Source organism: Yamadazyma tenuis, chromosome 2 (genome assembly GCF_029203305.1).
Source record: "Yamadazyma tenuis chromosome 2, complete sequence".
Taxonomy (NCBI): Eukaryota; Fungi; Ascomycota; class Pichiomycetes; order Serinales; family Debaryomycetaceae; genus Yamadazyma; species Yamadazyma tenuis.
In genome coordinates this window covers 1,592,903-1,607,810 of record NC_089462.1, presented here as the reverse complement: position 1 = coordinate 1,607,810, position 14,908 = coordinate 1,592,903, and the positions used below count along the sequence as shown (strand labels likewise).

The following is a 14,908-nucleotide window of genomic DNA, read 5'->3' as shown; positions in this document are numbered from 1 at the left end:
TATCTCTTCATACATATCTGTCTTTATTACAAGCATTGTGCTTGTCTGATGGGTAAGTGTGCGTTGGTATCATGTATATTTACGTTAGTGGTATCGTCTCATACTACGCTAAGAGCCAAGAGTGCAAACACGCTGAACAACGATTTGGATAATGTGCTGGCACCGTCATCTGAAGAGGTGGTATGCTCATCTTCACTATCAGAAGTTGATGAAGGAGCAGACGTAGACGTAGACGAAGTCTCTTTATCAGGAGAACTGGTGGTGCTACTGTCGATAAGGGCCTTGGCCGTTTGAGTTTTTCCGTACGCAAGAAGAGCAGATGCAACATCATTGGTGAAACTGCCCTTCGTAAGGTAGTTGCCAATGACAGTTAAGTCCCCCGTGAGGTACCCACTAAGCTCAGATAATATATCGGTTTCTGCAGCACTCAGACTTTCTGATGAAGATTTTGTGCTCAGATGAGTGGATTTGGCTTTTGAGGACTTCTTGGACGAAGATTTGGATGAAGATTTGGATGAGGTTTTGGTCTCAGTAGAAGTTTCAGAAGAGTCAGTAGTGGAGCTAACTTCGGTGTGGGTCGCATAAGTAGCCAATAGGGAAAGGATCAGGTCACCAGAGCTATCAGCTGTGGATTTGGTATTCTCGTGTGTAGTTGTTGCAGCCTTGGTGCTAGAAGTGGCTTTTGTGGTACTAACAAGACCTAACAACTCGTCCAAGAGCCCTTGGGTAGTTGTAGAAGTGGTGGAGGTCGAAGTATCCCTGTTGAAACTCAGCCAGAAGTTTGCCAAGTCATTTTGGGAAGCTGTGGTGGTGTGGGCAGTAGATGAGGTAGTAAGGCCGAAAAGATCATCGAGCAAGTCTTTTTTTGCGTGTTGGAGTTCTAAACTTAAGACAGACGTCGTCAAGTAAGCCACGATAAAGTTTAATTTCATGATGATAGAAATATGGTTCACGTAAAGTCTGGAATATATATACTAGGGCGCAGCGATTGTATTTTACAGCAGTTTCCACTGGTTATTACTTTACCCAAAAAGGAAATGTTTACAATTTTTGCGACTTACCGAATTCGCTAAATTGAACATTTACTCTCCCCAGACTGTGTATATTCTATGTCAACTAGGAAACATAAATAGAATTTTAACGTTTTTCTACTGCAAGATAGTGAAGGAAGATATATCCTAACACGATGAATGCACTGAGCCATCCCACCAAGTAGACGATGTCGTCCCAAAATGCTGATACGTTGAATCCAAATGTACTCAAGATAACAGCTCCTGGGACTTCGATTGATAACCCGTACTTCTTCTCTTTCAATATCAAATCCTTGACCTCGTTAATGGACAATGCTTCGTAGGCGTAATGGAAAAGGGATATCCATTCGAAGATTTTAATTTGAGATTTGATCTCTTCGCTGTTAATGAACAAACCGGCAAACAATATGGAAAACAAGAGTACCAACACACCAGTCATGGTGGAGGTTCCTGGATCCCGGATTAAGATTCCCACAATCAATATCTCGATAGATATGGCAACATTGAACAAAACCAACACCATAATGGCTTTCAAAAACCCGTTATGTTCCATGGTCAATCCCACTAATGGGTAAGCAATGGAGATCAATATCACCGGAGGCAACACTCTCAATGGAACCACATCACAAAGCAATTTGGTAAGGTAGTAGCTGAACGGGTGGTAATAATTATTTGCTCTTTCTCTAATGAAAATGATCCTTTCACTGGCAAATGTATGCAAACCAGTCAAAGACGAGAACCCAAAAAGCGATAACAAGAAGAAGAACAACCCCAATCTGTTCTGGAATCCACTGATGTCATTTTTAACATCGTAGTACAAATACCCACAAAAGCCTCCCATGATTAGAGATAGAATGTAGTGGGTTAACAACAATTTGGGGTTTCTGTACAAGTTTTTGAAAGTTCTAGAAGACAAAACCGAAACTTGGGTAATAAAACTGGCCTTTTTGTACTGGGCATTGACCTCAAATTTCAAAGGAGAGTTCTTCAAAGCCAAGATCTCGTCATTCAACTCCAGTTGAAGCACACTTTCTTTGAATAGAGTGGGCAATTTGTTCTGGACTTGGATAACAGTTTCTTCTTCGTCGTCACCACTGATTTTGTTATAGCTATTGTATTCATCTCTGTGAAGTGCCAAGTGTGCCCATTCACTAGTGGTATCCAAATCACTGGTGGTCCTAGTACTTAAGAATCTCAGGTGGAGGTCCTGTTCTTCACTTTCCAAACCAGCCAAGTTCTCCAAGTCACTTCCCGTAGATGTACTGTTGACCTTGATAAGCTTCTTATGGTCAACGGTAACATCAATCAAGTAGTCAGCAATGTTATAGCCAAGGGGAATGGTGTATCCGTTCTTACTGAAGAAGTCGTTACATTTAATCATATCACCTGAGTAGATTAGATCTCCTTCGCTCAACAAGATCAACTTGTCGAACAATGAAACAATATTACTTCTGGGCTGGTGGATGGTGAAGACTATAGTTCTTTCAAAGTCTCTTGACAACTTCACCAAGCACTCAATGACATTTCTTGCATTATAAGCGTCCAAGCCTGAAGTTGGTTCATCCAAGAATAAGATGGAAGGAGAAGTCACCATCTCACAGGCAATGGAAACCCTTCTCTTTTCACCTCCAGAGATTCCTCTTTGAAAGTCAGATCCAATGACTCTATCTTTGATACCAAGAATTCTCAATTCACTCAACACTTCAATGACTCTGGTTTGCTTTGCTCTCATGGTCATAGACCGTGGTAATCTCAATAAAGCACTATTCAAAACAGTCTCATAAACAGTCAAAGTAGGAATCAAATGGTCTTCTTGATCTACAAACCCAACGATTTTCTTGAAGTCGTGAGGACTCAATCGGTTACCATTCACGTAGATATCTCCTTGGATGTGACCATCTTTATTCTTCCCAGCCAAAATGTCCAACAATGTGGTTTTACCGGCACCGGAGCCTCCCATGATGGCCAAGCATTCCATGGGTTTGACCAACCCGTTGATGCCATTCAACACCTGAGCTCCATTCCTGACCTTGTAGCTTATGTTTTCAAACGAAAGAACAGTCGGCGTGAAGTTCTCGTTCAAAACGTTCAATTCCCCATTTACTGGCTCGTATCCTCCACTGGGCTTGAACAACGCACTTTGGCTGATATTGTAAAGAGAACCTGCAACCAACGAAACACACACAACGGCGACCAAGATAATCAACAATAAGTTACTCCAGGTCAATCTGCCTTTGTCGGGCAAGTCATAACCAGGGATTTCACTTTTGTGGATACACTCACCTGACTTGCAGTGTAAAGTGATATAAGGATCCCCAAATACCGATGAAATCAATTCATTCATACTTGGCTCACTGAATCGGCAGGTCTTGTCGCCCACATCGCACGTGAAGTCACCGGGCCCCTTGATGGTTTCAGTCAAGAAGTCGGAAATGTCAATGGAACCAGCCTCACCACACAACATTGTTTCTGGTAGACATTTGCAGGCCATTTGCTCGCAGTTATAGTGAGTGGTGTTCTTGGCCAAATCATACTCAAAAGCACACTTATCCAAGTCACAGTAGAACGATTCCTTCTGGTCGATCCAGAACTGGAAGTCACAACTTCCGGCGGTTTTGTTGCAACTGAAGGTGGCCTGTGGAATCTTCCCATCCAATATGGCCACAATCTTTTTGTTGGTAACATCACACATTTGGTGCAACTTGTTGACCACAATCCCCGACTTGTAGCAAGTTCCTTTGAGTCCTTCAGGTACGAAGGCATCACATACGTTGTCTTCTTCACACATATTACAGTTGATTCCACCCCATCCTGGCTTACAGGCACACACAGGGTCTTTTCTTTTCGGACGGTTTTCATTGCCGTCAGACAAGCTGCCACAAAGTGGCTCCGAGCAATCATTGCCCCCGTACCCATCACGGCATTCGCAGAACCCCGTGAAGCTGTTGCACTGGGAAAACTGAGTACACTCAAAATTAGGCAAATTGCAGTTGAAACAAGGAGGGCACTTATCTTCGGGCTCTTTTGTCAACGGCTTCAAAGACGGGCTGATTTCAAACACATCATTGACAATAGCACCTCGTTTTATACGGTCAAACGAGGTTTGGAATTGTTGCACATTTTCAATTTCAATGGAAGTTGCTGTAGCGCAGACGGCCCAAAAGGCGTGCAACACGGCACTGGCAAATTTCATGGCTGCACACAAAAGTTCAGAAACACCACAGATAGATAATCAACAAAAAGTGGTCGAGACGTCGAAAGTCGCTTGCAATTGATACCGTGAACTAATGTGGTTGATGGTGAAGTTTGAGAATGACGAAGTTTGAAGCTATCAGCATGGTATTGCGAGTATCCTGTATACAATCCCTCGAGGTGCCATGAGGACGATATCAGAAAATACATAAAGGGTACACTTACAAATGAGGTGAATACATATATCGGAATAAATTGGTCTCTATAAATATATCAAAGGCTTTGTGCTCAACACTTGACAACTCTCTTAAGCGGCTCCACATATTCATGTTCAAGACCCTCTTTCACATACGCAATGTAGTATGGCGTAGCAGTGTTTCCCTGGATAAAGTTAAACACTTCGGACTCAGGGACCTCAGTCACAATCTCATCGTTGTACTTTCTGTAAATATTATGCTGGTGAGGATCTTTGATATAGATCCAATAGTGCCCATAACTGGCCTCTCCGCGGTGTATAAACACTGCAAAGATGGAGTATGCGATCTGTTGGTAGTCATTGAACTGGCTGGAGATATTGGATTCAAGTTGTTCAATCGAAGTATTGATTGCGACCACCTTCTCATTCAATGAGGTGATCTGAGTTTGTATATACTCGATAAGGTCTGTATCAATGCCAAAGGATTCGGTGTCTTTGATGCTTTGGAGATACTTCTTGGTCGTTATCAAAGAGTCAATAACGTTCATCTTGGAAGTCTCATCCACGTGCAAGATGTCGTGTTTTTGATTTTGAAGCTGGGATATCTCTGATTTCCACTGAAATACCTCTTCTCTCTTATCGAGGATATCCTTATCTTCGGTCTCAAGGTACCGGTCCATGTAGAGCTTTTCACTGAACGGGATGGGCTCGATGGACTTGTAAGCCATTAACCTTTCTCTATCAAAAAGAACTCTTTGTACTTGAAACTGGAGTATATCAGGTAATTTAATAATAGTCAAGGACTTCTTAACCAACCCTTCTTCGAGGTTGACAATATCTGCGTTAAAGTAATTGTCTAATGCATCATATATGTTCTTGGGATGGTCACTTATGTTGATGATCAAACTCGAGAATCTTTCTACCGATGTTCTGCTTTTGCTCTCTCCATCTATTGGAGTAATGGTCTGCTTGGTCTTTCCATAAAAGAGCTTTTTGATCAAGTCATATTGTTCCCCATCAGCTTCAATCACCTCGGGATCCAATGCGGTTTCAATCTGAAAGTTAACATTTTCAATACATTCTGTAACGTCCTGTTGCCTACCAATTTCAATGGTACTTTCTAAATCCTCAGTGTTGATAGGTAAAATTCTGACTTTGGCTTCAACCTCACTTTCATCACCACCAGTGGCAGGAGAGCTCGATGAGCTGAATCCGTCAAGAACATCTTCAACAGTCATAGGATCATTATCACTGGAAAAAGGATTTTGGATTTCTTCAAGGGAAGCGGTCTTGTCCCTGCTATTATTGGTGGCATCAATTACCATGTCGTCGACATCATCGTTGTCCGAATCAATTAAGATGGGATTGGTCTCATGTCCTCCATCTACCAAGTGCTGGTTCTTGTCCTTCAATGGACTTGAAAAATTCACGGGCTGAGATGCCGGGAGGAACGATAAGAAGGCTAAACCTTTGCTGGGCTGAACACATCGCTTATTTGTGTTGATCATCTCGTGGAACAATGCCTGTAAGTGGTAGATGAACTGACTGGCTCTCTTGGTCTCGTTGACATCGATCTTACGACCCCCTATTTTTCTTTCCAGGCCCTCCATGAAGTTGAGATCATGCTCTTCAAACTCTAGAACCATATCTCTAAGAGGTTTTATCGAAAAGTAGTATTGCAATAATGAGTTCAAGTAACAGGTATTACCGATATTATCCAAACCGGCTGGCCAGTTTTCTACAGGGAGTAAGGACGGATCCAACTTACCTGTTCTCAAGAACTGTTCAATGATCTTAGACTTCCTGTAGTTGTTTATAGACTTTAGGGCTCGTCTTAAAACTCTAATATCGGAGCTCATTAGCTTTGCTTGAAATTTATTGATGAGCTCAAACTCATTAGTACTCGGAGTTGACTCCATGATATCCAAAGCTTCATTGATGGGGAAGTCCTGGCCATATTTGCCCAATAACTCAGGCAAGTTGCTTTCAATATAATTCATCAATATAAAGCTCTTTCTGTTAATGGATATCGACTGCAAGGCTTTTTTCAAAGTCAATAACTCCCCCGAGTCGGAGATCTCCTCCGACTTAAACTCATAGGCAGTGATAACAACATCATCTTCAGTGATTTCTTCAATTCCAAGCTCAGGGATCGCCAAATCAACAGGCAATAACTCGTCATTTAAAAACTCTTTCAACACGTCCGAATTCTTGACAAAGGCGATCTTTTCTAAGCTTCGATTGAAAAAGGAGTAGTTTCTGAAGTCCTGCTTAACACTCGACTCATAAACTGAGATGATATAGTCATCGTCAATGCTCAAAAGCTCCAGGGGACTTCCATCAACTCCCACAATTCCAATATCGGCCAAAGCTCTTGTATAATCTGAGAACCCAAGTAAACGCCCTTTACGGGCATTACTATTCACATACAGCCTCAACTTCGAGTTACCCTTATTCCTCATGGCTATGATGTTATGAAGATGGTCCACGTAGAAAATCAGATTGGAAGGATCCGAGGCGATGGTATTCTCAAAGCATTTTATGATCAACTCGTCCTGGAAAAAACTACAGCAACTCAAGCTTATCCATGAAGAATTCTCGCTAGACTTGTCGTGCATGCTGAAAGTCTGGGACAATTGCTTGTCAAACTCGTTGAAGGTGCTGAAAATCAACGACAAACTATCGCTGAACGAGTAGTTGGAGTTAAAGTCATTTGGATGCACATTCATCTGCTTTCCAAGACAGATCAATTCCACCACTTTTCTGAGATAACTTTCTCTGATACTAGGGAAGTCGCTCAACTTGGGAGGGACAAGAATAGATTCATTCTTGGTAAAGCCAAAATCACTCAAAAGTAGATCAATATCGACCATGGACGCCAAGGAAGTGTTTGACAAATCGATGGTCTTAACTTCATTGGCAGAGTCCAACAAAAGTGGCCCCTTCAAAACATTAAGTAGTTTCTGTATGCACTGAAGTCCATTGGGAATGGTTTCTGGGTTCAAGTTTGGATTGTTTTTGGTTTCATTCAAGTATCTCTCTTTTATGGTGGCAGAATCAGATATGGACTGCACTGCCGAATGGGGGAATTCACTAGTGAAAATACTAATTCTTAGCATGTGGTTGGGTGTCTCATTGGAAGTGGAAACGTACACTTCGTCGACAAGATTGGCGGAGACAGAAGGAAAATCTGATGCTTCGAATTGTTTCAAGTCATCCGAGGAGAGGAGCAGTTTATCAATAACGTGATACTCGTACTTGCTGACACTCGAATTGGAATCAAAGAATGGACTTTTGTTCTCCAATACCTGTATGCGGAAATGGTTGGGTTCCTTCCCGTCGATCATAATTAGTCCCCGGATCAGGGTCAAGGTTTGGTTCTCATGATTGTCATTCAACTGGGAGACTTCTCGACTCTTGAAAAACGGAAGCTCGTTGTTCAACAACAACACAGAAGGCGCCGTACGCGTGGAGCGAACCAACGTGGCCAACTCGTGGGCGTACTCAAATGGCCGTTCATGCAATATGCTTCTGGTGGCACAACGTAATCGGAAGGGTAGGCACCACTTGATATCATCAAGTAACCGATTCAAGGTTTTGTAGGGGTGGGGGTTCAATTGCTCGGGTGCTAGCTTGGTGTACACATGACTGCTATTCACCTGGTAGTCCAGGTTGATGAACGGGTTATTCGAATCACCCATAGTATGTATGGGGAATGGGTGGGACTTATAAACTGACACAAATGCAAAACCGAAATGGCGCGAAACTTCGTGCGAAACTCTACTGCGAAGCCGACTTCTGGAGACACTGAAATACTTGGAGAATATGTCACAACAGGCGCCTACCATTGACTTTGATAAGATTCGAAGTAGCAGTGACGGCTCAGTGAGCGGAATGATGCTGCTGGCGTTCGAAGAGGTGGTGGTGAATAACCCGTATTTTGCAGCTGGTGGAGGATTGATGTTGCTAGGTACAGGGTTGGCATTAACTAGGCAAGCGGTTATCCGCTCATCGGGACTAATATATCGTCAGCTTTTGGTGGATTTGGAGATCCCATCCAAGGATAAGTCGTATTTGTGGTTCTTGGAGTGGATGTCCCAGTACAAACATCGAAGTTCACGGCATCTCTCTGTGGAAACCAACTTTGTTCAGCACAACAATGGAGCGGTTACCACCAAGTTCTCGTTGGTGCCAGGACCGGGAAAACACTTGATTCGATACAAAGGGGCGTTTATGTTGGTGAATAGAGAACGTTCAGGCAAGTTGATCGATATGACAAACGGGTCACCTTTTGAGACGGTGAGGTTAACGACTTTGTACCGAGACAGATACCTCTTTTCCGATTTATTGACGGAAGCCAAGACCATGGCTTTGAAGATCAGGGAAGGTAAGACTGTTATCTATACGTCATGGGGACCCGAGTGGCGGCCGTTTGGCCAGCCTCGACTGAAGAGATTGATGGGTTCTGTCATCCTTGACGAGGGACTCGATAAAATGATCATAGAAGACGTGCAAGATTTCTTGAAAAGTGGTGAGTGGTACCATAACCGAGGGATCCCTTATCGGAGAGGATACTTGCTATACGGTCCACCTGGAAGTGGGAAAACATCGTTCATACAGGCAGTTGCAGGAGAGTTGGACTACAATATTTGTATATTGAACTTGAGCGAGAAGAACTTGACTGACGACCGGTTGAACCACTTGATGAACCACATTCCTGATCGGTCCATCTTAGTGTTAGAGGACGTTGATGCGGCCTTCAATAAGCGTGAACAGTCAAGTGAGCAGGGTTATACCTCAGGTGTGACGTTCTCGGGGTTGTTGAATGCGTTGGATGGAGTCGCAAGTGCTGAAGAATGCATAACATTTATGACGACCAACCATCCGGAGAAGTTGGATCCAGCATTGCTCAGACCAGGTAGGGTGGACCTTAAGGTGCTTATAGGCAATGCCACTGAGTACCAAGTGAGAAACATGTTTTTAAAGTTCTATGAGAACGACGAGCAAAATTGCGACATCTTCATGAAGAAATTCAAGGAATTGGGGTTGAAGGATGTGAGTACGGCCCAATTGCAGGGGTTGTTTGTATATAATAAGAGAGACCCTACCGCCGCTACTGCCATGATTGAAACGTTAAAAAGACCCAACGATGCGTTTTAGATGGGGAAGATATTTCCGTATTTGTAAATAGAACATCCAAAACGGGAAGATTTATTTCACATACTATTATTGTACACATTATCTATACTCTCTAGTTCTCTAAAATGAGTACCGGAAGAATGGATTTTGTCCATCAGTCAAGTCAAGAAACTCGATGTTTTCTATCTTCTCGGGTTCAGGTTTTCTGTCTCTGATTTTGTTTTCTGTGTAATAAGCAACCCAGATCACTATCAACATCACAAGTTGAAGCGCCAGGCAAACAGCAAGTGATTTTTTGGCGGTGCCGTACACGGGAGTCTCACTGGCCTTGAAGACTGCACTTCCGCTCAAGTTTCCCACACAGTAACCAATCAACACAATAACATTGACGGTATACTTTTTGGTGGTTCCCAACACATTAGAAGCCACACAACTCAACACACACACAAACGACACGGGAGACACAAAGTTCATGTTGTAGCCTGCAAACCGCATATGTTTTTCGGACCCCAAGCATAACATAAGAACACCAGCCGAGCCGATGCACTGGGAAATTATGCCCCATACGAGACGAGAGTTGTAGAAATGAGACAAGGACGCAATTAAAATACATCCCACAAGTTCCACCGCCCCACTGATAGTCTGGTAGAGTAATGTCTGGTTGACTGTGTATCCAAGCTGTTCGGTAAGGACGATACTACCAAAGTTCGTGATTCCTCCATTAGGAACGTTTCCAAGAAGCACAAACGCAAATAACAACCAGGTTTTGTAGTCCGTTAATGCCTCGATGACCTGCAGCTTCTTGAGGTGCTTGTTTCCGAACCCTTGGTGATTTTTCCTGTTCCTGTGGACCACCAACATCTTATCTTCATCGGTCAAGAACCAGGCGGTGGCTGGAGAGTCAGGTAAATGGGCCAAGACTGCCACTCCAAGTGCCACTGTCAAAATTCCAGTGATAATAAACACATACTTCCATGGTGCAAGCGAAAGGCTGTCTGAGTGAACCGCAAGGCCGTACGCAGTCAAGGAGCCTATGATATTACCCAACCCGTTGAATGCGAACCAGATGGTGATACGCAAAAATGTCTGGTCTATAGTGTACCATTGGGAGGTGATGAAGGTAAACGCTGGAGTCACCGAACTTTCAAGAGCCCCCAATATGGTTCTCAAGGCCAAGAAACCGGCAGCGTTATTGGGGGTGGCATGTAACGCAAGTACTACTCCCCACACAATAATAAAAGTTCCCACTGTTTTCGCAACTGGAAATCTATGCAAGAGCATAGAGGCAGGCAACTCAAATACCATATACCCCAAGTAGAAGGCGGATCCGGTCCAGGAGTATTCCTGACCCACCATATGAAGGTCCGTTCTCAACCCGAGAATCGAAGCAAACGAATTGGACAACTTATCCATAAACTGGAAACAATACACCATACACATAAGAGGAAGCATGTACAAGTCGATTTTGTGGACCAACTGGCGTTCTCTTTCGCGCGTCATGGTGACTTCTTCATGGGCCAACCCTAACTTGATGATTTCGTCTCCATCGTCGAGTTTGATTTCTTTCCCGTTGAACTGAATTTCCTTGAGACTTTCGACAGATTGCACGTCTGTGGGAGGACTTTGTTTCTCTTTAACTAGCTCGGTCATTGTTGATGTACGGAGCAGCTATTAATGAAGTTTGAAAATTGGTGGATCTGTAAGGTTTTATAGCTTGGACCCGGGTTGTAACGGATCAGGTGAAAGGATAGGAAAACCACTAAAGGTCCCGGAAAGATCCAATGATAGCAGTGGCAGAAAGCGAAGGGCCCGGTACAGGGGTACGGCCCGCTGGGTGGGGTCAATTTTGCACAGATAAGAAGGTTTACACGAATTGGATAAGGCCGCACAGGGCCCAACGTCCGACGTAGGAACCGTACGAACGCGAAGCCACAGCGCCACAACAATGCAAAGAGGAATTAGCAACATCATGAAACGCATGTCGTGCTATTGATGGGTGTGGAGGTGTAAAAGTGTTCATGAATGGGGGAATTGGGCTGGTGGGTGATGTGGGAGTAATTTGTGGTGGTACCTTAAGCGATGCGATAAGGGATATAGCAAAATCACGATAAAGCAGTTCTTTGCGCATTTGCCTCAAAAAATCACTTTTCGGGAAACTTTTCAAAGTTACCGGTTAACCAAGTCACGGGTTAACCAAGCTAAAATTGGTAAATCGCGCCTCAAGTCAGATTGTTGGTGGATGTCATAGTGGTGGGAGGGGGGCATCACATGTGGGCGTGGAACATTCAAGTTTTTTTTGTACTGAGTCGTGGAAATGGTGTGAAAAAGATTTAGAAATAATTCTGTACGCGCAAGAGAGAAATGCTGCCTGCTTGTTTTTCTTTTGCGGTTCAGAATTGTAGTGGGTGTATGGGTCAAAACTTCGATATAAATACCGTCTTGGGTTTAGCTTTTGTCTTATATTTTACGTTTGTACTCTTGGAGGTTCACCGTACATGAATGGTCTCCACAACTAAGTTGAAAGTCCATTCAGCCGTGAGATAATCCAACGCAAAACTCATTATTCAACTAATGGCTATTATTCAAAACGGAGTGGTCCTTCAAGGGCTATATGCCCAAATGTAATGACTGCCAAGCACACCAAATTTCTCTCACAATCCAGATGCACCACACGTGTGATCATCTTTCCTTCTCCTCACCTGCTTCTCCTCAATTGGGATTGGATTTCAGTTTTCTTGACGCAGTTCAAGTCAAAAGGGGTGAATTTGCACGGGTCCAGGGCAGTTGCAGGATATATTTTACTGCTACGCGAGATCGGCACCCCTGAGTGCCCTATGATTGCGCACCAGTGAGCACTCTGTAGAGAAGCTGTACAGCCAGATCTTCCTTATGTGAGGCCAGATTCTAGAGAGTAATATAATCTGGCATCTCCTATTTACTACTAGATTGATGTTTTACGATACATGTGTAAATTCTCATGAGAAGCTTTGCTCGCGCTAGCACTGGGTTCACACAGGCACCTGTTGGTACGTTCCATCTGCATTAAATACTAATTCGGCTAAGTTAGGCTGCTAAGCATTTGTTCGCCGCATATTTTTAGGCAAGTATATATTTTTATGCGCCTTAAACGTAACTGCATCATCGCCGCTTTCCACTGCCATAACCATAACATGCATCACTTTTAACAGATGCTTTTAAAAACGAGCTAAATTTTAAATCCGAAATAGGGCTGGCTAAAAAATTTATGGGAATTTGTTTGACCCACTTATCTTGCGACATATACGCATTAAATTCCACTTTGAAGTTACATGAGCATGCATATTCTTCGTTACGAATTCTTCTTTACGGAAAACAATAGGCCGTTTGACTTCTGCATGTACATGTAAAAGCAAACCACCATCCCTGGTATATGTAACCGGATTGTTTATTTAGTGTGTCATTAGAATATTTAAATCCCATCTGGTAGCAATTTAGCCGTCCAGTAAACCAAACCATAAAGCCTTTTATACACGCACTACCGCAAGCATCTGCGCTCGCCTAGAATTTTAGTTTGTAGCCTACTCTATAATAGTACCAAACGTCCGTCATTCTGGTTCAGTTGCAGGAACAGCACAAAATAAGTGGAATATTTTCTAGCATTTTCTGTCTCGCAAAATATTCAATTGTGAAACGAGATAAGCGAGGATTAGCGTACATGCGCATGAATCAAAGCGAGTTAGCCTCGAGTTCCACCTCATGTATTAATCTGACATGCACACCAGACACAAGTTAGGTACGACTTTTACGAATAAATGGGTGAAACAGTCGTATGCCGTAGCCCTCGGGCGCTTGGAGATTACTGCTCCCTGGAGCTAAGACTTCCTGCTATGGTGTGGAGCCCATCTCCACTCTGACATGCAAAATGCAAGATGCTGAGCCCAGCGCATGTCACAAGATCAACCAAATCTCAGACACGGCTACAGTTGCAAACATGCAAAGCTTAATTCTAGGCCAACAAAATTTAAAAACTATGCAAGAGTAGTGAAGAATGATGTCGGAATAGTTGCTGTTCTTCCGATCATCAACCCGCGCAGGAGTCGAACTAATTGGGCGACATGTGGATTCAGAACAGGCCGACAATCGACACAGAGTCGGCTTAAGCTCACAGGAAATGAACTAAGCGCCGTAAAATCTACAAGGGAAATCCACATTGCCCATTGCCAATGCCAAGGCATAATGTTTAGAGTTTAGTCTGGTAAATCTCCCGCACACGGCACTAAGGAATTAACTAAATCGGCTGTAACAGATCTCGTACCCCAAGCAATAACCTAAATAGCTGTGACTTCCATTTGTCCTACTGAAATTAAATTGAGGTTGTTTTATTGCAGCTGAAATTTAATTAATGCATCTGTACCAATTAATTGTACAGTCCAATTATTGCAAATGCATGCACACAAAAGCCATCTGTTGAAGACCCATCGTGGCTGTTGATGGCTTCCCAGCATGGCTATCGCCTGCCCAGCTCTCCTATTACACCACCAAGTGATCCCATTTCCACGTGATCATGCCAAGCTGCACTCAATCGCAACTCGTCCGGGCTTAGCCGCGACTGCTAACTACGCGCTATTCAGCACCTGAACCTTCTGAACCACCTAATACACCCTCAGGCCACACTACGGGCAGTTTATAGTATCTACTCAGCTCTACTAGGTTTTTCCGACCTCCCTAGCTCATTCCACAAACATATCCAGGGATAGTCGTGCGCCCACACTTTCTCATCACTCTTGACATTCAGTACAACAAACAGTTGCTTTCACAATACCATGTTCTTACCAATTGAAAAACGGTATTACTTTTACAGCAGGAATCACAACACTATTAACAGACGTTTATGGCTTATATTTCTTATAGTCATTCCGCTCGTCTGCGTTTTGCTGTATGTACTCTTGAAGAGAAGAAGAAAAAGACGCCAATTTATCAGTGACAACAACCAGTACTATACTGGTGCTAAACCCAATCAGGGATGGAACTTCTTTGGAACAGGAAACAACACTCAGCAACCTCCATACCCGCCACAGGCCCAAGGCCAATATGGTGCCCCGGGTCAGGGTCAGAACCCTACCTATCCTCAACAGGCCTATGCTGGTGGAACCTCCCAGAACTACGGTAACCAGCAGCAAAGTTATCAGCAACAGTACCAACCACAGACTGGAGACTCGGGATATGCTGATCCTCCACCGGTGTACCCTGCGGGTGAGCTGGGCACTAACTACAGCCGGCCCGAACAGCCTCCTCCTACTGCCCAAGTCAAGTGAGTTGTTTAAATTTTAGTATGTACTATATAAATCAATACAGGTTATTGCTTTGGGCG

At 43.5% G+C, this 14,908-nt stretch overlaps 6 protein-coding genes across 6 annotated transcripts; 2 read left to right on the top strand and 4 right to left on the bottom strand. All coding sequences in view use genetic code 12, as the record gives it.

Moving 5' to 3' along the window:
- Positions 1-98: 98 nt before the first annotated feature.
- On the bottom strand, positions 99-932 carry PSN45_002076 (uncharacterized protein; the record flags this gene model as incomplete). The annotated part of the gene is made up of 1 exon (XM_066157790.1): positions 99-932. The coding sequence occupies one exon, from the start codon at positions 930-932 to the stop codon at positions 99-101; it is 834 nt and encodes a 277-aa protein (XP_066013887.1).
- A 205-nt stretch (positions 933-1,137) lies between these two features.
- Positions 1,138-4,224, bottom strand: ADP1 (FAD-dependent urate hydroxylase; the record flags this gene model as incomplete). The annotated part of the gene is made up of 1 exon (XM_006689329.1): positions 1,138-4,224. The coding sequence occupies one exon, from the start codon at positions 4,222-4,224 to the stop codon at positions 1,138-1,140; it is 3,087 nt and encodes a 1,028-aa protein (XP_006689392.1).
- Positions 4,225-4,511: 287 nt separating this feature from the next.
- Positions 4,512-8,120, bottom strand: UBP2 (ubiquitin-specific protease ubp2; the record flags this gene model as incomplete). Its single annotated transcript, XM_006689330.1, has 1 exon — positions 4,512-8,120. The coding sequence occupies one exon, from the start codon at positions 8,118-8,120 to the stop codon at positions 4,512-4,514; it is 3,609 nt and encodes a 1,202-aa protein (XP_006689393.1).
- A 124-nt stretch (positions 8,121-8,244) lies between these two features.
- BCS1 (Complex III assembly protein translocase and chaperone) lies at positions 8,245-9,579 on the top strand (the record flags this gene model as incomplete). Its single annotated transcript, XM_006689331.1, has 1 exon — positions 8,245-9,579. One exon carries the CDS (start codon positions 8,245-8,247, stop codon positions 9,577-9,579), a length of 1,335 nt encoding a protein of 444 aa, XP_006689394.1.
- A 99-nt stretch (positions 9,580-9,678) lies between these two features.
- DAL5 (Allantoate permease) lies at positions 9,679-11,208 on the bottom strand (the record flags this gene model as incomplete). The annotated part of the gene is made up of 1 exon (XM_006689332.1): positions 9,679-11,208. The coding sequence occupies one exon, from the start codon at positions 11,206-11,208 to the stop codon at positions 9,679-9,681; it is 1,530 nt and encodes a 509-aa protein (XP_006689395.1).
- Positions 11,209-14,360: 3,152 nt separating this feature from the next.
- Positions 14,361-14,852, top strand: PSN45_002071 (uncharacterized protein; the record flags this gene model as incomplete). Its single annotated transcript, XM_006689334.1, has 1 exon — positions 14,361-14,852. One exon carries the CDS (start codon positions 14,361-14,363, stop codon positions 14,850-14,852), a length of 492 nt encoding a protein of 163 aa, XP_006689397.1.
- Between the last annotated feature and the right edge of the window lie 56 nt (positions 14,853-14,908).